Source organism: Moschus berezovskii, chromosome 17, assembly GCF_049115385.1.
Source record: "Moschus berezovskii isolate FMDL1 chromosome 17, NW_MosBer_1.0, whole genome shotgun sequence".
Lineage (NCBI taxonomy): Eukaryota > Metazoa > Chordata > Mammalia > Artiodactyla > Moschidae > Moschus > Moschus berezovskii.
In genome coordinates, this window is record NC_142476.1 from 53330731 (window position 1) to 53355656 (window position 24926).

General features: G+C 40.1%; 1 protein-coding gene and 1 non-coding gene across 4 annotated transcripts in view; both read right to left on the reverse strand.

Annotated features, from left to right (window-relative positions):
- Positions 1-320: 320 nt before the first annotated feature.
- The window catches only part of FMO1 (flavin containing dimethylaniline monoxygenase 1), a 33788-nt gene continuing 9182 nt past the window's right edge, over positions 321-24926 (reverse strand). For 2 of the 3 annotated variants that reach the window (XM_088845474.1, XM_088845475.1), the window contains exons 3-9: positions 14900-15088; positions 13087-13249; positions 9370-9512; positions 6011-6210; positions 3894-4249; positions 3155-3227; positions 321-1084 (exon numbers count right to left, since the gene is read on the reverse strand). In XM_088845474.1, the coding sequence (XP_088701600.1) occupies positions 742-1084; positions 3155-3227; positions 3894-4249; positions 6011-6210; positions 9370-9512; positions 13087-13249; positions 14900-15088 (1467 nt within the window). In that variant the 3' untranslated portion in view covers positions 321-741. Of the gene's footprint in view, positions 1085-3154; positions 3228-3893; positions 4250-6010; positions 6211-9369; positions 9513-13086; positions 13250-14899; positions 15089-15338; positions 15358-24926 lie in introns of those variants that run through there. The other variant, XM_088845476.1, reaches the window with a different exon arrangement.
- LOC129551823 (small nucleolar RNA U13) lies at positions 11624-11728 on the reverse strand. The gene has a single exon (XR_008685140.1). It is a non-coding gene; the product is annotated as a small nucleolar RNA U13 (small nucleolar RNA).

The window sequence follows — 24926 nt, forward strand, 5'->3', positions numbered from 1 at the left end:
AGTTGTAAAGGTGTATGTGAGTGGAAGGTGTTTTTCCTTTGGGTGCTGGAGGCCGCTTCCAAGAGTGGGTGGAGGTGGTTGCTTTCTGTGGAATAGATCTGATTGGGTTTGTTCTTATGTCAGCTTAAGACTCTTTGGTTGAAGAGTGTGAGTGCATTCGAGGGAGATGAGCACTTCTAGGCAGGTACATTCCTTCAGAAACACTCCAACCAAGTCGTTGACACCGCCCATCCTTTTATGGTCTTTATTAATAGACTTCTCATCCCCTTCTCTCTTTCCCCCAACTCTTAAAAAGAAAATTAAAGACCACTCAAAAATAATCCTAGGCTTTTGCTTTCTTTTTATTTTTAATCAGCTGATACCATAAGAGTGCCATTTTAGTACAACCAAATCTTTCGTGAAATATTGAGTTTTAATTGCGATCTATGAAAATAGGAAAGAGGTCTAATTGCTCAGAGTGGTGTCTGAGACAACTCTCTCTTCTAAACTGAACCTTGAACCTTCCAGCAGCCTTCAAATGCACTGAAATCTTGGTTAGCTTTCTCTAGCATTAGAAGCAGGTGGAGCTGGGAGACACTCAGGAATATTAGTGGGCCCTCGAGCCAGCCAGGGAAGGGGAAGGGGTGGCTTTCATTGCTCAGATATAGATTATAGCATGAAGGCAAAGCTGTTGCAGTGGAGGAACCAGATTGCTGTCCATCTACTCTGTGCATTTGATAGTTTATTTAGGTAATTTTTTATTTATAGGAAAATCAGGAAAATGGCCACAAGCAAAGCTAGAAAGCTGAAGAGTTTAAGTAAGCTTGCAAAGAGAGACGGGGGTTCTTGTACAATTCGTGTTTTGGTGGCCTTGAATGTTCGGTCCCACTGGGTCATGATGGCATTTCGGGCTCCTTCCCATTTCCCTGGACCGGTCAGACGGAACTGGTATGGTGTGCATGGACCAAAGAAGATGGCCAGAGCCAGGCGTGGATCCGTCAGAAGCAGAGAGAACAGGTTGGGCTTTGCATTGATAGCGGTCAGAAGTTCATCTACATATGTGATGTAATCGGTTTGCAAAGCTCTGCAGTAAGGCAAGCCAAACCTTTATAAAAGCAAGATTGGGATAAAGGAGAAAACAAAAAGATTAAATCATGGTAACCTTAGAACAAGTACAAGTGCCAGAAGTAAACAATGAGGCTACAAAATTTGAACTGGTTTCTGTATTTTTCCCTCCACGCCTATAGCTGTCTAATGGTCTCATGGTATTGTTTAAATACAAGACAGATCCTTTGAAAAAACACTCTGTACACATGGTTTGTCAAATGCGGCTAATGAATCTAGTATTACTTTAGTTCTATTGTCAAATGATTAGCAATTTCTAGAAAAAAAGGTTTTATATAATTTTACTATTCCTGCATCTTCCTGAAACTCAATTATTGCTTGATTTGTATAATGTGAAAAATCACAAAACTCAGTAGGGTGCAATTCTGTGTAATGCTGGTATTAATCCTTAATTAATTAATCTCTTGACTGACCAAAGTGACAAAAGCTTTTGTTTCATGTAGTTCTAATTAGTGATTTGTGTTATACTAGAATTGCATAACGGAGAATGCAATGGCACCCCACTCCAGTACTCTTGCCTGGAAAATCCCAGGGGCGGAGGAGCCTGATGGGCTGCAGACCATGGGGTCGCGAAGAGTACGAAATGACTGAGCGACTTTACTTTCACTTTTCACTTTCATGCACTGGAGAAGGAAATGGCAACCCACTCCAGTGTTCTTGCCTGGAGAAGTCCAGGGACAGCGGAGCCTGGTGGGCTGCCGTCTCTGGGGTCGGACAGAGTCAGACACGACTGAAGCGACTTAGCAGCAGCAGCAGCAGCAGAATTGCATAATGGAGATCAAATCATATCCCAGGTTGAGGATGAAGAAGAGACACTGAAAGTGGTTTTATCATTTTGGGATTTAGGACTTTGACAAGGATAGAACAACATTTGAAATTTGGAAATATATATGAAGGAGAAAAGTGGTGTTTCTTAAATGCAGTGATTTTAAGACTTTTTTCTTGGTCACAAACCCCTTCTTTTTCCCATGAAAAATATATGTCAAAGTCTGAAACATAAACAGTAAAACAGAGAAAATCAGAGGTGCTTTAGGATTAGGAGTTGGGCAAAGCAAGAGTCCCTCCCAGCTGTCTGTCTGTCTTCCACGGTCCCTGGCCCTTCGTGGTAGCCAAAAAGCAGAGCACAAGTGGAAACCTCTCTCTGGAGAAGCGCTGACAAACTTGTTCTGCAGAAGGCTAGATGGTAAATGATTAAGTTTTACGAGGGTTATGGTATAGTCTGCCTCAGCTAGTCAACTTTTCTGTCCTAACACGAAAGCAGTCTTAAACTACGTAAATTGAGTCTGCTCAGTCGCTCAGTCGTGTCTGACTCTTTGCAACCCTCCAGGCTCCTCTGTCCGTGGGATTTCCCAGACAAGAATTCTAGAGCGGGTGGCCATTTCCTTCTCCAGAGGATCTTCCCCACCCAGGGTCAAAGCTGTGTCTTCCATATTGGCAGGTAGATTCTTTACCAGTGAGCCACCAGGGAAGCCCAAACTTGAGGGGGACTGTATGCTAATAAAACTTTACTTATAGCCACAGTGATCTGAAGTTTACATAATTTGCACATATCATAAAATCTTCTTCTTTCCAATGATTTAAAATAGGAAAATAGGTGGTTGGCAGATTTGGTCCATTGGCCCTGTTTTGACTCCTGTTCTAGAGTGGCCGTCTGAATGAAAACAGGAGAGCTGAACATATATTTTCTGAAATGAGTGAATGAGCAGACCCTTTGGTGTCAGAGTGGATAAACACAACAGTTTGCTTTCTGATTATGGATAGAATTACAGAGTAATATCTGGTAGATAAGGATTAATTACATTTGGTTTAGAATATAAACTTCACGTCTCCATGTCGTGCTACATGACCATGGTCTAAAGTGATGGTTTAGGACGTTAAAACCTCAGTTTCTTTTTCCTTTCTTTCCTTAAACAGGTTAGCTTAGTCTTTTTCTTTCCCCCTTTTGAGTCTTAGTCGCTTCTTTTTTCTCCAGTGTAACTCGTACCATTCTTTGCTCTTGCTTTACCAGTTTTAGTTATGATTCAAAAAGAATGCATAGCACTTAACTTACCCACTGGGCTTGTTTTTTTTCCTTTCATTAACTTCCTCCATCATTATGCTTGATGGTGGTAGCTTAATCATACCTATAAAGCAAACAAATAAACAAAAATGCAATGTAACTTCTGTGCTTAGCAGGCAAAGATGCTTTACTACTGCATATCTTTTATTTCTAGTACCCAGCTAGTCATCTGTTCTTTTGGCAGAAATGTTAGCAGAGTAATGTTAATTCCTGGTGATTATGCCACCAGTTGAAGAGATAAGAAATTCCCTCACTACTTATTTGATGTTGCAGAACCTCACAACTGGCTTGACTGAATTTGTCATTCAATTGATTGAGTTTTTAAAATGTTAATTGAACCAGTTGATTCAGTCACAATAGCAGCTGATATTTTTTGATTCATGATTTATTTATCTTCTGTGCTTGTACTGGCACAAATTCATTATGATATTGTAATTCAGTGAACAATAGATGGATTTGCTTTAAAAAAAATTCTATTATTTTAGATGGAAGGTGGGAAAAGTCTCAAAATTTCCGGTATCTAAAATGACATGGTAAACTGAACATATGTATCCTATTATTTCTTTTTTTTAAATTAATTAATTAATTTTAATTTGGCCACACCATGTGGCTTGTGAGATGTTAGTTCCCCAACCAGGGATTGAACCTGAGCCCTCTACTCTGAAATGAGGGGTCGTATCCCCTGGACTGCTAGGGAATTCCCATGTTCTCCTATTTCTTATACACTTACCTTTCAGGACCTGAATAGCCCATCGAGCTTGTATATCCCCTGTGGGTAGTAAGGAGCCCAAGGGTTTGATGATACCAATGATAGCCAGCGTTGGCTTTGGTAGATGTGCAGGAAAGATGTACTTGTATAGCGATGCCTGGCCATCTTCGACTTTCACTACAGTCTCGTCAAGGAAGGGGAAAGCAAAAGTGTATCCAGTGGCAAAAACAATGATATCGATGGGCTCTTCCTTTGGGGTGTTGCTAAATACAACAGAGTTTTCCTTCACTTCCTTAACGCTTGGCTTGATGAGTACTTTCCCAGTGATGATACGGCCTGGGAGCTCGTCATTTAGCACAGGCTCTCTTAGCTGTACCCTGGACATTAACATGGATAAGGAAGAGATCTGCCAGTGACCGATGCAGCCAGCCCTCCCTCCTCCTCCGCTTCTCCACTTCATTCTGCGCCTTGCCCCTCAGCTAGGCAGGAGGTCACAGTACTGTGGGAAGTTACCTCTGTGGGAGTAGATTCATGAACGACCAAGAAGGATGATGGAACCATGCTTACCATTTACAAGAATTTAGAAGCCTGAGGAGAAGGAGGTGAGAGTTTTCTCTAGCTCTGCTTCTCCTGCTGAATTCTAGCATTCAGCTATCCCTGTCATTTTAGAGATAGCTGAATGCTGAAGGACCACAAAGGAAACCAGGGACTTCTCTGTCTGCTGAGAAATGCTAGAAACTCTTTCCTCCTCGGAAGCAACTGTACAAGGAAAACATGCATGTATTTAAAAGGAACCAGGGCAGAATTAGCTTTTTCTGGCTATGCCTTTGGAATCACCCTTTTCTGGCTGTGTCTCTGGAATCACAAAGCAAACGCTTTGCAAGATGATTTTAAGTAAGCTGAGTCATTTTGGGCTTGTGGTGAATGCCCAGAAACAGACAATGTGATAAAATGGAGGGAGCTCTGGAGCAGGAGGTAGTAAGGGTGGCTTTGTGTCCAAATGTTTATACTTAACAGAGCTTGGAAAAACCATTTCGTCTTTGTAGGCTTTCTTTTATTCACCTGTAAAATAGGGATGCTAATACTTGCCATCCTTGTTAGTTGATTGGGTAGGATGAAGAACATATGAAATAGTGTATTTCTAAGAACTTTGGAAATGAAAAAGGATTAGCTAAATCTAACAGGGAAGATATTATAATTCCTCAGGCTTCTTTTATATTTTCTAGGCTTTGTGGGATTAAATAAAGTCTTTTGAGTGGCCATTTAGGCTAAATCAGGCTTATGGTAGGAAAGGCTCTGGTGAAAAGTTTAAAACTCCGAGGGGACCTGGAGTTAGGCAACAGAAAAGGGTAGGTAAGAAAGGAAAAAAAATGGAGACAACAGCAGGACTAGAAGAGCAGGGAGAGAGGAAGGTTTAAGAGAAAAGGATGAAGAGACCCAGAGGAATGAAGTACATGCAGTAGGAAGGGGGCTGCCTGGCAACTCTGGTGGCTTGGGTGCCACCTGATCCACCCTGGTCCAGAGTGGAATCTGGGGGAAGATCAGACAGGGTCTCCAGGCTGTGGTGCTACCCTGGCAATGGAATATCATTGTTCAGAGTCAATGAATGAGGAAGTAAAATAAAACCACTGGTTCTCATTAATGGGCTAAGCAATGGGTTGTAACTGAAAGGACAAGACTGAAATCAAGGTCATCTTGACAAGGGGAAGAAGGCACTGTCCTCTGAAAGACGGTGAAGGATTAAATTTTTCCCACAGTGTGACATAGGCAAATGTGTTACTTTTGTTGGAAGAGTTATAGACAAATTATTCTCTTTAGATTGCTACAACTAAGGTTTATGTAACTTGCCAAAGTCACAGAGTTTGTTTGGCACTAGATTAACTTTGGCAAGTGACTGAACTTCCCGAAGTCTTAATATACCCACTCTGAAAGGGAGGTTATATGGCTTACTTTAAAGGGTTGTTGACAGTTATGTATCACATAATTCTACTTACCAAGCACTAAAAACAGTTAGCCATTATGACTAAGGAATTCATATGAAGGTTTCCTTCATACTCTGTCTTGTTGCTGTATTATGGTTGCTGGAAGGATCAATGCCCCTTCTACCTAACAGCCTTCCGCAGACCCACCGTATTTACCTGTCTTCTGGTATTAAGCCGTAATTTGCATGATTGAACCAGCTGTTCATCCTTCTTGCTATCAACCAATTCACAATTGGAGTTGGAAGAGAATTTCTGAATGTGTTCTGAAATCGTGTCATGAAAACCATGTCCCATGGGTACCCTGAGTCAAAGACACGGCTGATCACCCATGCCCCTCCGGTGGTGCTGAGGAACACCTAGGAGTAATCAAAGAGGTCACTCAGTTTGATACAGTGAACAGGGCTGGTTCTGTCAGAGATTAGAGAAGTTTCATGAATTGAAAGGCACCAAATAGCCCGCCACCCCCAAAATACCTCCCTGACAAAACAGTTATGGTTTCTCTAACTCCCACTTTAAAGTTATTCTTTTGAGATAATGGTTTGAGTATCTAGAGTATTAAAATGCCTTAGCACATATTATTGAGCACTTTTTATCTGCCAGGCTCAGTGCTAGACACCATGGTGAATTATATATTGTGGTTGGCCATAGGAACTTAGAATCTCATGTGAGAAGATAGTGAACAGGTGATAACAACTTTGTATGCTAGTGACTATAAACAAGAGCAGGGCAGGGATGCAACTGAAAGTTGCCTGCAGGGACTTCCCTGGTGGTCCAGTGGTTAAGACTCTGCCTTCCTGGATCAAACCCATGCAGGAAGCACGGGTTTTTTCCAGGGAACTAAGATACCACATGCTGCGCGGTACAGCTTAAAAAAAAAAAAAAGAAAAAGAAGATGTCTGCAAAGGGTTTCAACATAAAGCATTGTTAGAACTGATAGTAAAATTCAGTAATACAACTAGTTTTGGTGGATTTTTTTCTTTATACTTTTATTTTTTTATTTTTATTTTATTTTTTTACTTTACATTATTGTATTGGTTTTGCCATATATTGACATGAATCTGCCTCGGGATTTTTTATAAACAGATTATTTGACTATTTGAGTTTACCAGCTGACCTAGTTTGTTAAGCTAATAGTTGCTTTGGGATCTATACAACAAGGAGTTGTCTGTATAACTTTTTAAAAGTTGAAAAATTTAGTCAACTGATCTGTTGCTTTGCAAATACAAAACAACTGGTTTAATGCCTGGTTTTTCTTCTAATAAACTGGGGCATGGTGGCCATAGCTGCAGTGTTAGTGTTTTTATGATACATTTTGTTTGACCTTATACTACTGGAGTGGGTAGCCATTCCCTTCTCCAGGGGATCTTCCCCATCCAGAGATAGAACCTGGATCTCCTGCATTGCAGGCAGATTATTTACCATCTGAGCCACCAGGGAAGCCTAATAATATGGTGGAGCCTTATGGTGGCAAGAATTACGAGCACATCAGTAATTCTGACATTAGACATATTTGCACCTGCCTTTCTTCATCATGATGAAGAATCAGATATGATATTTTGGTAGAAATGAATTATATTCTGAAACAGGAGTTTCTTTGTCAATATAGAAATGGTGTGTGCCAAAGCATGTTTTCAGATTGAAGAAATTTCCAGTGGTTAGAGAAATAGAAGTAGTAATGTATGACTCACATGTGGTGGTCATTGTGAGTGGGCCTGTGCTGATTTTTGCTTCAGACCCTCCTTTCCCTTCCTTTGGGATAACTCTACCAAATTACTAAGTTTCTCCAAATCAGTCAGTCAATCATCGAGTTCCTTCCTTAAAGTTTCAGAAAGGAACACACTCCCAATTCTTTTTCCTCATACCTATTTTCATTCTTGCAATTATTGATCTAATTATTTACACTTACTTACTTGATATATGTTTTCCCCATGACTATACCATCTATGACAGCAGGAATCCTGTTTGATTATTCTGTTTTCCTGGGTATCCTCCATGTCTGGCACAACATTTGGTATAGCAGAATTCAACAACTATTTATTTGTTGCCTGAATGGCTTTCAATGAGTTTATAGCATAGTTGGAAAGAAAATACATACTATATATTTTACCTATATATAAAAGGTAATTGCCGTGCCGTGCTAAGTTGCTTCAATCATGTCTGACTCTGTGTGACCCTGTGGACTGTAGCCTGCCAGGCTCCTCCATCCATGGGGATTCTCCAGGGAAGAATACTGGAGTGGGTTGCCATGCCCTCCTCCAGGGGATTGTCCCGACTCAAGGATTGAACCTGCATTTCATGTCTTTTGCATTTGGCAGGCAGGTTCTTTACCACTAGGGCCAACTGAGAAACCTCATAAAAGATAACGAGCAATGCCAAGAATTAAAAGTGCCATCTGAGGAGTGTAAATTTCAATTTTTACATAAATTCGTACTGGAGAGATGATTTTGTGTTGGGTAGAGGTGTCTGGGAACGAAAATGTAAATTGTAATAAAAGAGAAAATGGCACTGCAGAAGGGAGGGCTATGGTGTAAATGAAGGGGAAAATAGAGGCTTGGGGGTGGGAAAGGTCACAGAGTAGACCAGTCAGCATGCGGTTGATGATCATGTGGGAAAGCAGTGCAGATAAAGTTAAAATGGCAGATCTGGACCAGGTGATGGAGAGCCCTATAATTCATGATTTTTTTTTTTTTTAGGTAAGGAGGAGTTAGTTTTTTTTTTTAACATGAGTGTCATAAGGAGAGCAGGCTTTTTAGGGGATTTGTTTGTTGGTGGTTGGGGGTCTGGATGGATTGTCGTGTGTTGGGGGCTGGACTGGGATAGGAGTATGGGCACTTAAGGTAGAATTAGGAGCAGGGGCTTTGAATGGAAAAGACTTGGGTTTGAGGACTGGCTCTACCAGCTGCTGGTGGTGTACCTTTAGGCAGCTTGTTTAACTCTAGGTTTCAGTTTCTTCACTTGTGGTTAAGGAGTCTTGTACCTACTTCATGGCTTATTTTGATGATTGGCGGAGGTCATGCAGTAAAGCCCTTAGTGCTGTTCTTGGTACAGAGTAAGCAAGCCCCAGTAATAGTAACTCTTTCCATAACTGTTTCGAGGAGGACAGTGTAACAGACTCCATGTGAGGTGGTATGGACCTGATGGGGATGGTGGCAATCAACAAGGAAAGGAAGGAGCAAAGGCGAGATCTTAGTGAGAAAAAATTAGCCAGAATTTTCTGACCTATGGGACTGAGTAAGAAACAGATGCTTCCTGTAACTCACGTTGGCTAGGAAAATAGCAAAAATAGGAAGTCAGAGAACCCAAATTTTTGAGGAAAAATGACACAATATGACACCTGGAATTTATAGTAACATTTATGAACATTCAAGAAAAAAGTACCTAAAAAAATCTGTTTGTGTGTATGTGTTTTAGGAATTCTTTTTTCCTTTCATCATTTATCATGGTGTCAAACACAGTCCGCTTGAGGCATGCATCTTAAGATAAAGCTCCTCATTAGGTAATACCAAGAACAATACCTTTTTTGCCAGGTGGCTGGCCTCCACAGCAATGTCTGTGCCGGAATTTCCCATTCCAATAACAAGAACTCTCTTGTCCCTAAATATATCTGGATGTTTATACTCTCGGCTGTGGAAATACTGGCCTTTAAAAGTATTTATACCTATGCAAAAAAAAAGGAAGTCAAATAGAAAGTTTACAAGATCTGTGAATGAAACACACATATTATTCAGCTAATAACATCCTTTTCATGGGTGATTTAGGTTGTTTTAATAGCATACTCAATTTTAAGAAAATCTGAAACATGGATACATAATTATGCAAGATACAGAAATTGGTGAGTGATTATTTATTTAATGGAGATACTTACTCCGTCTCATTAGATGGCCCTCTAGTTTTACTTACTAGATGATTACAAAGTTAAAATATCATGGCACTGTAAAAAAGTCCCCACCCAAACACTGGGGATTTCAGTTTTTGAGCATGAGCCACCCATCCTTGCTTTGCCCTGCAGTAAACCATTTTCTGCTAAAAACAAAAACAAAAAAAGGAAGGAAAGAAAGAAAACAAAAAATTATGGCATTAAGACTTATTAAGCGAAAGTACAAGAAGTCATTACTTTTAAAAATTTGATAGAAATGAATGGGACAGAAATACTCTATTTACTAATATTTGATTATTTAGAACTTTTCATAAGCAAGGAGAAAGCAGAGAAGTTAAAGTGAACTATGAGTCAGTGCTTCCACTATATTCAGCAAACTTTTTGGACACCTCTTATGTGCCAGACACCGTGCTAGATGATATGGGAAATAAGAAATAAAAATATGGGACTTTCCTGGGGATCCAGTGGTTAAGAATCTGCCTTCCAATGCAGGGGATGCAGGTTCGATCCCTGGTCAGGGAACTAAGATCCCATATGCTGCAGGGTTACTAAGCCCGTGTGACATAACAAGAGCAGCTTGAGTGCCACAGCAAAGATCCAGTGTAACCAAAATTATTTTAAAAGGAAATAAAAGTATGGTCCCTATTTGAAAGATCCTTGTGTGTTCACCTTGGTGACTGACGGTAACTCAGGCTAGGTTTGCTGAGTCAGCCAGAGTTGGCTCAGAGAAAAAGGGGTTATGTTAGTTATACTGGGATCAGAGCTGTTTGAACTAGATAAGACATCTCAGTTGATGCCAAATCTCATTGAAACATCAAATGCTTGCGGAGGGTTTTGCAAAATACTCTTAGGTTGCATAAAACAATTGAAAGGAACACATCCTGTGCAAATAACTTTTTTTTTTTAAAGAAAATATGATAGTACATCTAGATTCTCAGTGAATTCTCAAGATATGGATGCTGTGGCACATTAGTGGCACATTACTGGGCCTTAACGAAGGCCCAGTAACTCTTTATTTCACCTTAAATCTGTAGAAATCTAACATGAATCTCAGTTAAAACCCAACCACAATCTAGATAATTTTGAATTTAGCAATGATGCAATCAAATTCAAATATTGACTTAGCTCAATATTTGACCCAATATGGATCCAAGAACTGCCAGGAACAGAGAGCTGGACAAGTTTAATGAAAATATTAGAATTATCTATGAATGTTAGATTGTCTTAGATTCTCTCCGGATCAGGCTTTATTGGATCACAAGTGGACAGATATGAGACTCTGTGACTGATTCCTCTATCAGACTAATACTTTCCACACCTATATTACAGGAGAACAGAGCAAGAACTTTTATTAGGTGAAGTGGCTGTGTTAGTAAACATAGCTGAATGTATATGGTTTCTGAATTAATAAAATTAGTTACCTTGGGAAGTTATGGACTTATTCCAGCTGTAATACCTATTATATTTACTAAGACTTTTTGGAACACTTTCTTCTGGAATTGCCTCCAGAACTCATGACATGTTTTTTGAATAACTTCAACGAATTTAATTTTTGTGATGATTAACAACTACTCCGGGGTGTATGTAAGTCTACTGTGGGGCAGAGAGAGAGATGATGAGGTTTGGAGGACTCCATTTCAAGTCTAAAGTCATGAAATTTTAGTGCTCAAAGGCTCCTTAACAATAATTTAGCCATGGATTTGAAGTAACCAATTGGTAGTGGCTGGTAATATGGATATTGAAAAGGATGGCAAATACTGTAGAGTTCTGTTTGCTTGATTTGTGATATATGCTGTTGGGTAGGTCAAACCCCTCAGTTTCTAGGAAGGAAAACAGAGGCTTAGAAAGGTTAAGTGGAAAGCCCAAGATTATATAGTTTTGTTTTTTTTTAAAGTCTGATGGGTAATGTGCCGGTGTCCTAACAAGGTTTAGGAGGGAGCACATGTCACACAACAACGTGAACACCCAGTCATCACGCTCATGAACTACAAAAAGATCATAGTTTCTTAATTGTATAGCCTGGAGTCTATACCTCCTGGGTCCCAAGCTCGTCTTATTTAAATTGAGCACATTGGCTGCATTGCTTTCAAGCTATGCTTTATCCTAATCTGACTTGACTAGAGTAACATCTTCAGGGCAGGTCCAGGACCATTTCAAGTACATGCATTTGTTGTAAAGTGAGTATTGCTGTCACTCCAGGTCATACGTAGACTGCGATTCCTCCATTAGACCCCTATAAAACTCTTTTCATTCCTTTCAGGAAGGTTATGTGTTGTCTTATCCACTTCTTTATTCTTAGCAATAAACACAGTGTACTCTCTATGTCATGAAATTTTCTGGATTCTTGGAGTGATCCTGTACCAGGCACTCCTACCTGGGAGTTGGAGTAACTTGCCTACTCGGGGGTTTTCTCTGTAGGCAAGAAATGGGAGAGGTGGAAAGAATTCATAGATGAATGCATTCAAGCAGAGGCTGTTGAGTCTTCTCAGGGATGCTAAAGAGTTTCCTGCACCAGGAAGAAGGCTGAACTGCTTTCCAATTCAACAATTATAGTCTATGACAGTTTTCAGGATGTGTTTTATCTTAACATGGCCTGACTTCAGTAACAGCTGGGGGCAAATCAAGTATTATTAGAGGTAGATGAGTTAATTGTGAACTGAACCTTGTGATCACTACAAGTCATATTTAGATGATTCAGAGAAAAATTTGCTACATTTTGAATCTTTTGAATCCTTTGCTGCAGATTAAATAAACCAAGCCACTGGATTTTCTATTCCTTCTGAGTTGTAATCCAATTGAAATTTGACATAAATGAATCATAGTTGCAAAAGCCAGAGGAAGAAACTGAGGTCCAAAGATGTCTTAATTTGCCTCCCAACACTCATGCCCCTGGTGACTATTAACCAGTGCCATAAACCTTTGATCTAGGTAACTGCCATGACCCATAGACACAAACAAACAAAAGTTATTTTTTTCCTTTATTCACAGGTTGACGCTTGTGACCTCTATTTTCACCTCTGTCAATGCACTACTGCTGAGGCTAGCAAACTTTCTAGGCCTCTCACGTCTTAGAAGGCTTTCTGGTGATGCCAGTCACTTAGAGATGGACATTGGACTTCAGTGAAGCATAAAACTGCTTCATAGTTATTCATTCTACTCTTTGGTACTCATAACTTGTTTGAAACTGGTGAAAGCCAAAATCTGGCCAAATAGCACTGGTCAGGGGAAAAAACCCTCTTACCTCACTACTTTAACTATTTAATGGGGGAAATCAATAGGAATTTATTTCCAGAACAATCCAGTATCAGGGTGGCTTACATAAGACAAATTATAGTCAGCTTAGAAAGGGCTATACCTGGAAAGCAGTCCAGTGGTAAATATGGATCAGTAAGAAAACCAGTGCAGACCATGACAGCATCAAAGATGGCTGACTCTTGCTTCCCTTCGCACAGAGTGACTACCTCCCATTGGCCTGTGGCAGTAAAATCTGGGCATTTTCTTACACTGCAGACTTTTGTCTGAAAAAAGAATCAGAGACATGGTTGATAGTTTTCAAGATTCCAGAAAGGGCTTGCTGGCTGACATGCCAATTATTTCAAATGTTCTCAAGCACAGACTAAATATAATAAGCATAACCCTAGACATTGAATTTGGCTCTCAGGTTAATCACAATTTTCTGGATGGAAGTATTCTAAACTTAGAGTTGTAGAGGGGTATTGAAGAGAGGTAGTAAGGTCCAAAAATTTTAAGTGATTTGCTCCAAGTCTCACAATGAGTGATAGAACCAAGATTATAACCTAGGTCTTTCTGTGTTTTTAAAATTCTTCTGCCATGTCTAGTTCTTATAGAAACAACTTTTTTTTTTTTAACTTCAAACCTTTTATTTTGGAGTATAGCCAATTAAAAATGGTGTGGTGGTTTCAAGTGAACAGCGAAGGGACTTAAGAGACAATTCTTTTCAACAGTTCCTTTAATAGAGACATGGATAGTATATAATTGAAAATATAAATCTGGTCACAAGTATCTTAGCTTATGAAAGGCCTTATAGGCTATGGTACTGAAGTTTGCCCAGACTGAGAGAACTATGGAAAAGTGCTCATTTTATGGGTGAATTTCTGTGGAGTTGTCTGAATTTCAAATACAGTTGATTTTTGAACAATATGGGTTTGAACTGTGCAGGTCTACTTATATCTGGATTTTTAAAAAACAGTAAATATTACAGTAAACAGGAATCATAAGTGTTTAAATCCATGATGTGGAACTGTGGATACAGAGACAGCACAGAAATGGAGGAAATGGGAGATTTCCATTGTGCAGAATTGGCACCTCTAATCACCCATGTAGTCTATTTTTGTTCTCTTCGAGTACATGTATGTCCATGGGTACTAGGTTCTGATTCAGAAATTATATAAAATAAATTTACAAGTCAAATTTAAAAGCTTAAAAGAGAATTTGCTGCCTCATTTTCCTTTTCAGGTTTCAAAGAAGACAGACTTTTCAAGTCCCACTTAATGGTTCACTGTCTGGTTTATCATACTTGAAGTGCTCGTTGGGGGTCTACATTTGTATTAGCAATGATCTTTTTAAAACATAAATTTTCAGCTAATTAAAAAATCATTCAAAATAAAATTTATTTTTATCTTGAAAATACTGAATTTATCATTGAAAGTTTGGAATGTATAGAGAGGAAGGAAAAACAAAACCTCTCACAGATAGCTGCTTGTGTGTACTTTCTTAAAACTTTGGTAAACATCCAGTTTTATATTTTTTTAAGTTATTTTAAAACAGGCTTGGAAAGCATGTAGCAAAGGAAACGCTTCAGGTTCATAAATTCCAATACATTAAAAATATTTTTGTGGATTATATCCATCAATTATGGTACTGTTTTACTTTTTCTCTATCCCATGGAAAATAAGGAAGTGGGATGAAATATTCTTTGGACAACTTGAGTACTTTTAATTTTCTCCAGTTTCATTGAGATATAATAGACATATAACACTGTATACGTTTAGGGCGATTGTAAGTAAAAGGGGAAAAAGAATCCAACCAGGTGTTGTTGGTCTTGCCAGTTCATTCTCTCATTTATAGAGCCCAAGGTAGAGAGATATAACACAAAATAAGTAGGAAATATTTCCTGACTGCTAACTGACGTTTTGTGTCTTTCTTACCTTGAATTTAATGCATTCCAGGAGGTTGAACCGGTTTGCATACATTTTGAGATAATCCAGGAAGTGAGAATTTGGCAAATAGTTTGGATAATCATCTGGGAATGGAAAGTCCGGGTAACAAGACATCTCTTTGCAGCTGTTGGAAACCACAGACTTGTAGAGGCTGGCTCTGCCTTCTTCAACATGTTCCTGTATAAGCAGTGTATGCACATGAGTGTGTATGCATGTGTGCATATTGTGTACACACACATGAAATGAATACTAATTTTTAGACATTTGAAACATTGACTAAGATTAAGGTGACCCAGACAATTTATGTATGCGATCTTCTATTTTCTAATGGGATTTGGTATCCTGAACTTAACTTCAAAAATGATGAATATCATGATCAGATTTACAATTTCATCATTATGAGCTAACAAACATAGGATAAACTTACCTGTCTAGATTAAGGTTTGGGAGAAGAAGCAGGTCAAGTGTTTCCAGACTGGACAACTGCGAGCATGGCAATATGTTAAAGAATTTCCCGTCCCAGTTTGAACTTAAATAACTACCAAATAGCAACATTTCAGGCAACTAATACTACAAGGCTGAATAGTGGGCAGTTTTAGTTATTCATTTAGGTATATACATTGCCTCTGTTTTTGGATGTATTATAAAGGATTGTTCAAATTTCAGTGGGAAAGTTCTTAGCATTTTAATATTATTCGCCATCTTGGATATGTATAGTTCCTTTTCCCTGTGAAATAAAAGTCATTTTTATGATCAAATAGAAACATGAACATAGACCTCACATACGGAGAGGACGTACTTTGTTCCTTCAAAAAGTGTGAATCTAGAGCTGTATTAAAAGTGACTTGTGTTGTGATAACAGAAAATAAAATTATAACATCTCTTTGTAGTTTGAATTAATGATACAGATCTCATCAACTGATGAGATCACCTTATCCTGCTTATTTGTGGCTCCACATCTGACAGTCTCATTTATCCAGAACACATCTAGAAAACTAGAATCTAAATGGCTTCTGAGAAAGATGACTGTTTAAATCCTGACCTTTTATTCTGTAGGAAGATCTAAAGCAGTGCTGTTCAAAGAGCCAGACTGGTATGAACTCTTTGCTACCAGTTTATGACAATGTAAGTACAGAAACTGAAAACTGTTACCCAAAAGTGCATAAAAGCTATGAGCTATTTTCTTTGTTTGGAAGATAATTGATATTTGATTATAACTTTACAGAATAAATGGTCAGAACTGACTACTACTGATAAAGGACTGAAGATAAGTTTTAAAAATACAGTGCCACTTGCTTCATTTTGGATAGCAGTTAAAAAAAAATGAATATCCTGAGCTTGCTGAGGTTGCTTTGAATTTTTTTCTTCCATTCCGTTCTTATATTCTGTGAGCTTCATCTCTCTATGTGTGCTGTTAAACAAAACTTAGAAATGGTTTAGATATATGTTATGTCTTGGGAGGAGTGTTGTTGCCCATCCAATCCAGATTAGATAAAATGACAAACAAGAAGCAAGCTTAATTACCACATTATAAGCCTTAAGTATTAATATGTTCAATGTGTAGAGAAAGTGTGCCTATAGGTGTTTAATGGAGAACTGGTATTTCACACATAATGTTTTGTTAGGCAAAAAGTTACAAGTATAATAGTGATTCTCTACAGTAATTGCCTTGTACATACTTTCAAAGAAATTTGAATTTATCTTTTGTTTCATTTTCACCTTATTATAGCTCTTTTTATTGTATTTCAAAAGTATAATTATCTATAAAGCTAGTGGTGGTGATGGAATTCCAGTTGAGCTATTTCAAATGCTGAAAGATGATGCTGTGAAAGTGCTGCACTCAATATGCCAGCAAGTTTGGAAAACTCAGTAGTGGCCACAGGACTGGAAAAGGTCAGTCTTCATTCCAATCCCAAAGAAAGGCAATGCCAAAGAATGCTCAAACTACTGCACAATTGCACTCATCTCACACGCTAGTAAAGTCATGCTCAAAATTCTCCAAGCCAGGCTTCAGCAATATGTGAACCGTGAACTCCCAGATGTTCAAGCAAGTTTTAGGAAAGGCAGAGGCACCAGAGATCAAATTGCCAACATCCGCTGGATCATGGAGAAAGCAAGAGAGTTCCAGAAGAGAATCTATTTCTGCTTCATTGACTATGCCAAAGCCTTTGACTGTGTGGATCACAATAAACTGTGGAACATTCTGAAAGAGATGGGAATCCCAGACCACCTGACCTGCCTCTTGAGAAACCTGTATGCAGGTCAGGAAGCAACAGTCAGAACTGTACATGGAACAACCGACTGGTTCCAAATAGGAAAAGGAGTGCGTCAAGGCTGTATATTGTCACCTTGCTTATTTAACTTATATGCAGAGTACATCATGAGGAACGCTGGGCTGGAAGAAGCACAAGCTGGAATCAAGATTGCTGGGAGAAATATCAATAACCTCAGATATGCAGATGACACTACCCTTATGGCAGAAAGTGAAGAGGAACTCAAAAGCCTCTTGATGAAAGTGAAAGAGGAGAGTGAAAAGGTTGGCTTGAAGCTCAACATTCAGAAAACAAAGATCATGGCATCTGGTCCCATCACTTCATGGGAAATAGATGGAAAAACAGTGGAAACAGTGTCAGACTTTATTTTTTTGGGCTCCAAAATCACTGCAGATGCTGATTGTAGCCAGGAAATTAAAAGACGCTTACTCCTTGGAAGGAAAGTTATGACCAACCTTGATAATATATTAAAAAGCAGAGACATTACTTTGCCAACCAAGGTCCGTCTAGTCAAGACTGTGGTTTTTCCCGTGGTCATGTATGGATGTGAGAGTTGGACTGTGAAGAAAGCTGATTGCTGAAGAATCGATTCTTTTGAACTGTGGTGTTGGAGAAGACTCTTGAGAGTCCCTTATACTGCAAGGAGATCCAACCAGTCCATTCTAAGGGAGATCGATCCTGGGTGTTCATTGGAAGGGCTGATGCTAAAGCTGAAACTGCAATACTTTGGCCACCTCATGCGACGAGTTGACTCACTGGAAAAGACTCTGATGCTGGGAAAGGTTGGGGACGGGAGGAGAAGGGGACGACCGAGAATGAGATGGCTGGATGGCATCACCGACTCTGTGGACATGAGTTTGAGTGAACTCCGGGAGTTGGTGATGGACAGGGAGGCCTGGCGTGCTGTGATTCATGGGGTCGCGGAGAGTCGGACACGACTGAGCAACTGAACTGAACTGAACTGAACCTGATAGGAGTCGGATGTAGGCCACACATGCACTTTAAAAATTTCCAATAGCCACATTAAAAAAGGTAAAGAGGATACTCAATGATGCCAAAATTTTATAATTTCAATATGTAATCAATCAAAATTATTAATGAAGTATGAGCTTTTTTCCTATTAAGTCTTTTAAGTCTAGTGTATATTTTACAAGTCTGAATCCAAATGCTAAGTAAAAAGAGGATTTGCATACCCAAATTGTTAACAAACACGTAAAAATTCTCCAATAACTGCATTGAGTTTTGGCTTTAAAATTAAAATTAATCGAAATTAAATGAAATAAAAAATTTAGTTCCTTAGTCAAATCGACTACATTCCACAGTTACATGTGGCTGGTGGCTACCTTACTGAACAGCACAGCTTTAGACCATCCTTAAACTTGAAGCCAGGTATTAGAACTAAATTTAGTGTTGTTTTGATGTAGTTAAACATGATCAAATTTCTTCTGAGTTATAGGGATGAAGAGAATGTGAATAGCTCTAAAGAGCTGTAATATTGAGAAGTGAGAGCAAACAGCAAGGGAAACAACTAGAATGTCAGTTATAAACATTTTGGGATCAGTTAGTGTGTGACCAAAGCTCATTCACTTTTCTCTGGCATCTGAGAGCATCATATTGTAAATAATACTTTGTTAATACTGCCGATTTCTAGTTAGCAATAATAAAAGGCTAAATTTGGAATATACACTGTTAAAGAAGGGTAGAGATATGTATAATATCTTGTTGTAAAGATTTTCATAAAAATAGTTCAAGAAACTTTAAAACATTTAGTAATGGCATGTTTAACTTATATGCAGAGTACATCATGAGGAATGCTGGGCTGGAAGAAGCACAAGCTGGAATCAAGATTGCTGGGAGAAATATCAATAACCTCAGATATGCAGATGACACCACCCTTATGGCAGAAAGTGAAGAGGAACTCAAAAGCCTCTTGATGAAAGTGAAAGAGGAGAGTGAAAAGGTTGGCTTGAAGCTCAACATTCAGAAAACAAAGATCATGGCATCTGGTCCCATCACTTCATGGGAAATAGATGGAAAAACAGTGGAAACAGTATCAGACTTTATTTTTTTGGGCTCCAAAATCACTGCAGATGCTGATTGCAGCCAGGAAATTAAAAGACGCTTACTCCTTGGAAGGAATGTTATGACCAACCTAGATAGCATATTAAAAAGCAGAGACATTACTTTGCCAGCAAAGGTCCGTCTAGTCAAGGCAATGGTTTTTCCCGTGGTCATGTATGGATGTGAAAGTTGGACTGTGAAGAAAGCTGATCACTGAAGAATTGATGTTTTTGAACTGTGGTGCTGGAGAAGACTCTTGAGAGTCCCTTATACTGCAAGGAGATCCAACCAGTCCATTCTAAAGGAGATCAATCCTGGATGTTCATTGGAAGGACTGATGCTCAAGCTGAAACTCCAATATTTTGGCCACCTCATGTGATGAGTTGACTCACTGGAAAAGACTCTGATGCTGGGAGTGATTGGGGGTGGGAGAAGACGGAGTCGACAGAGAATGAGATGGCTGGATGGCATCACCGACTCTGTGGACATGAGTTTGAGTGAACTCTGGGAGTTGGTGATGGACAGGGAGGCCTGGCGTGCTGTGATTCATGGGGTTGCAAAGAGTCGGACACGACTGAGTGACTAAACTGAACTGAACTGAATGGCATGTTTAAAAATCAAAGAACTGTGGAGACTCACTGAAATTGGATAAGTCATGAAACCATGGAGGCCTTAAAACAATTGAACCCACAAACAAAAATAGAAAATAAAGAAATCAAAACCAACTTTGTTTTGCAAAATTTTGGAAGATAATTGTAAAGGCAGGAAGAAGAAAACTTTACAGGAAACACTGAAGCCTATTGTGAAAGAATGTATCACAGATGTCAGCCTTTAGGGTGGAATCCAATATGCTCTGTCTCTTTCCTCCTCTGCTTGTTTCTCTTGGTAAAAACAAACGGTCTGGTGTGTTTAACGTATATACAGAGATTATAGGTCCATGGCACTTCTGAATGAGGTTTGCAAGTCCTGAGCCCTCCCCTCCAGGGTTTGCCTCGGTGAAAAAATGTCCCAGTGATTCCTAGGCCCCGCTGGGACCCCTGGCTGCAGGCACTCTTGGCATTCTCTCTGTGTTAGTCTGCCAGTTGCCATGGTATGCTGTGTGTTGACGCATGTTTTTCCTGAGAATTGATGAGGGCACTTAGGGGAAACATTTTTGTCTTGAAGGGGCAACTAAATGAGAGGTGTGTGTATGTGAAAGTCGTTCAATCACGTCCAACTCTTTGTGAGCCCATGGACTGTAGCCTGCCAGGCTCCGCTGTCCATGGAATTCTCTAGGCCAGAATACTGGAGTGGGTAGCCAGCCATCCCCTTTTCCAGGGGCTCTTCCCAACCCAGGGATCTAACTCAGGTCTCCTGCATTGCGGGTGTATTATTTACTGTCTGAGCCACCAGGGAAGCCCAAATGAGAGGAGGGAAAAGGGGAAATAATAAGGGCAAGAATGGAGGGGTTTTTGGCTTCTTGGTCCACTTGGTGCTGCAAAACAATAGTAAGGACATTATATTCAGTCGAACACTTCATGGGATTTCATGAACAGTCCAGGATTTGCATGTCCTTATTCCTGAGCTATGGCACAGACTCTGGAACAGAATGGAGTATAGTTCTTGACAGCACAGGTCCTGGCGTCAGACAGCCTGTGTTCATATTTAAGCAGAACATTTTTTGCTGGGTGACCTTGGGAATTTTCTTAAGTTCTCTGTGTCTCAGTTTTCTCCTCTCGAAATAGGAATAGCAATAGTACATATAACCCTAGGATAAAATGAAATGATAGCTCTAATGCATTTAGAACAGTGCCTGATAAGCTCTCAAAAAATATTAACTGTTTTGTCTTATTCTTCTACAATTACCATGGAGATTTACTTTCTCAAGTTCTGTGTCCTCCAGAGAAGATTGTTGGCAATGGGAAGAAAGCTTTGTCAGGTCAGGGGTCTCTCCTTTCTCATTTAAAAATGGACATAAAATGATAATTAAAGTGATTACTATATAGACACATAGAGACTTTCTCTCAGCGCTGAGTATGGGGAACCCTGAGCTAGGTTGTTCACAGCTCTTGTTCTCAAGAACAATTATTTCCTTCTTTTCCTCTCCTTTGAACAGTCAGAGCCCATTTTACTTTGTCACTTCTTTTCCCTATAGTCAGACTGCCTATATATAGTCTGTCCACAGTCTATAGATCTGTCTTCAGATCTACAGCACAGGCGGGCTGTGGAAACCTCAGGGAAGGCTTGAGGAACCCCATGAGAGGGCAGGGGCCTCTCAGGTGGATCTCTTCCAAGATGATATGAATTCAATAAATGTTCGTTTAATATATGAATAAAATGAAACCTACTAAGATTACTGTACTTAAAAAATAAAGTTTTTAAGAAGTAAAAAGGTACCCATTTAACAAATCATTTCAGCCCCTGTAAGAATTAGGCTGCTGCTGCTGCTGCTAAGTCACTTCAGTCGTGTTCAACTCTACACCTAAAGAAACCTTCAATGATTTAAGGGGTGAAGTATTATACTTAATCATTGCCCTCACTGAATCAAAAAATATGTGGTACGTAAGGTGCCTTGTGGGTTTGCTGGGTAAAGAATCCGCCAGCAATGCAGGAGATCTCAGTTCAATTCCTGGGTCAGGAAGTTCTCCTGGAGAAGGGATGGGCTACCCACTCCAGTATTCTTGGGCTTCGCTGCTGGCTCAGCTGGTAAAGAATCTGCCTACAATGCAGGAGACCTGGATTCGATCCCTGGGTTGGGAAGATCCCCTGGAGGAGGGCATGGCAACCCACTCCAGTGTTCTTGCTTGGAGAATCCCCATGAACAGAGGAGCCTGGCAGACTACAGTCCATGGAATTGCAAAGAGTCTGATACAACTGAGCGACTAAGTACAGCACAGCACAAAGCACATAGTGGGTGCTCAATAACTGGAATAAGCAAAAGGATACATGTGTGGAGGGAAAGACCTTGATGCACAGAAGGAAGAATGTCATTCCAGGGGAGGATTATTGTTACAGAGATGTGAAGGGTGAAGCAGAATGTGTTTCTGTCAGCATAGTATAATTACCTCTAGATGATGTCAGTGTGGTTCTATACGAAGGCTGTTTCTCAAGGCTCCTTCCTAACCTAAAACACTAAGAGTAATATTAGTTATGAGCGACAGGATAATTCCTGGCATGTTTTTCTTCAATTATTCCTCTAGAGTTGAATATCAGCCTTTAGCATTACTGTTGTAAGCCTCCTTTCCCTCTCAAGAGCCTGAGAGAATTGGTTGTAGAACAGATGTTGCACACTTACCTCCTGCTGCCACTGGAGTTGGTGCTCACAAGTGGGTTCTTTTCTTTTGAAACGTTGCCACCCCCTCCCCCGCCCCAACGAATGATGGGCTTTCTTTTCCGCTGCAACCTTTCTCTGCTTCCTCTTTAAGACTGTGGTCTAGAAGAGGCCAGAGTTATGCCCACATGAATATTGAATTAAACTGCAGCAGTTCATAATCTCTATAATGTTGAGGGCGTCTCTCCATTTGTAAATGGAAACCTCCATATTTGTTTTATTAGGTTTCTGCAGTTTGCCTGTTTATTTTTGCTTTGTGGCCCCTTCCACCCAGAACAGGTCCTAAAGATAACCCTTGTACATTTTGTGGCAAGGACAGCCCTTGCCTAGGCAGACTCTCTAATTCTACAGGTTTTGAATGTGCCACTTGCTTTGATTGCCAAGACATCTCTAACCATCTTTTGTGTGTGTGTGTGTGTGTGTGTGTGTGTGTGCGTGTGCGTGTGTGTGTGTATCTGCTGGGGTAGGAGCTGGAAGGGATATCTCTAGAAAGACTCAGGAGACTCATAGCATGTTAGTCCCCTTCAAGGTCACTTAGTTTAGAGATTTTCAATCAGGCTTTAGAGAAACTGCCAGGTAGTACAGAGGTGCCTTAAAGACGCTTCTGTATCAAGAGAGAGCTGCTGAATGAAGGTGGAGATGATTTTTCCTGCCTCCCAAGATCCTAGTAATTTAGCTTTTATCTATTTTTTTAAACTGACTCCATGTTCTCATTTTACAGATGAGGTAACAGGGACTGAAAGGAGTTGTTAATCGGGTACCATTTTATTTAGTCTACTGCTGGGTCGCCCTCTTTCTCATCCTTTAGATGTGCTATCATCACTTGCCTCACAGTGACCTCTTTTTTCCTTCATTCTCCACCCTGACTTCTTCAGCCTCCACAGATGCCATGTTTTCCTGAAAGAATTGAGGCCTCCATTGTGTTTGCTCCTGTGTCTTCTTTCCCCTACTTCAACATCTCTCGTCCATGTCCCTTTTTCCTTCCTTTCCTGTCTCTGAGGAAAGAGTGCCTCTGCACTTTCCCAAGGCAAATCCTTCCACTTGGATCTGCAATTCTACTTCTTCCGTTTACTGCTAGGATTTTGTCTCAATTTGGGCTAATGTATTCATTTCCTGTTATCCGGGTATTTTCTCTTTACCTAAGAGAAACATATATGGGTCTTCCTATCATGCAAACAAAACAAATACAATAGCAACCAAGAAAGACATTCAGTTCAGTTCAGTTCAGTCGCTCAGTCGTGTCCGACTCTTTGCGACCCCATGAATCACAGCACGCCAGGCCTCCCTGTCCATCACCAACTCCCGGAGTTCACTCAAACTCATGTCCATCGAGTCGGTGATGCCATCCAGCCATCTCATTCTCTGTCGTCCCCATCTCCTCCCACCCCCAATTCTTCCCAGCATCAGAGTCTTTTCCAGTGAGTCAACTCAACGCATGAGGTGGCCAAAGTATTGGAGTTTCAGCTTCACCATCAGTCCTTTCAATGAACACCCAGGATTGAAGAAAGACATTAATTCTGCTTATTATCCATTGCTTTCTAAATGGAATGCGTGTGTGTGTGCTCAGTTGCTTCAGTTGTGTCCAACCCTTTGTGACCCTAAGGACTGTAGCCCACCAGCCTCCTCTCTCTATGGGATTCTCCAGGTAAGAATATTGGGTGGGTTGCCATGCCTTCCACCAGGGTATCTTCCCCACCGGGGGATCGAACCAGCATCTCCTTCATCTCCTGCATTGCAGGCAGATTCTTTACCAGCTGAGCCACCAGGGAAGCTCCTTCTAAATGGAGCGTGAATCCTCAAACATTCCACCACTGTGCTCTTCTCCCATGTTTTCTCTTACACATACCCCTCGTACCAATAAGCTATTTTTATTTTCCATCAAGCATAGTACTTTTTCTTTACAATCTCCTTCCTGGTATTTCCCACTCAATCTCATTTGCCTTTTGAAATCTTTCAGAGTCCATCACACACTGTCTCCTCCATGAAGCCTTCCTTGGCTTGCCTCAAGTGGATATAATCCTGACCTCATTTAAATGCCCATAGTACTGCTCCCGACTTTCAAGATCTTGTCCTCTTTCTATCAGTCTTTTAGTAGCTCCGCAGGGCAGGATGACTCTCTCATTTTTGTGTCCCTCACAGTGCTTTGTGCACAGGTGCCAGTTGGGCACAGATGGATCTAGAACACATTTCTCTTGATTCTTCATCAATGGTTTTTTTTTTTTTTTAGTGTGTTAATAATTGGGTATATGTGATTGACATAAGGGGGCATTTTTCTCTGGTATCCCAAGGACTCTGGGCTTACATTTTGCTATGACTGAGATTACTTTAACCAAACAACTCTGCTAATTGTCCCTCTATTCTGGCAGTTTTT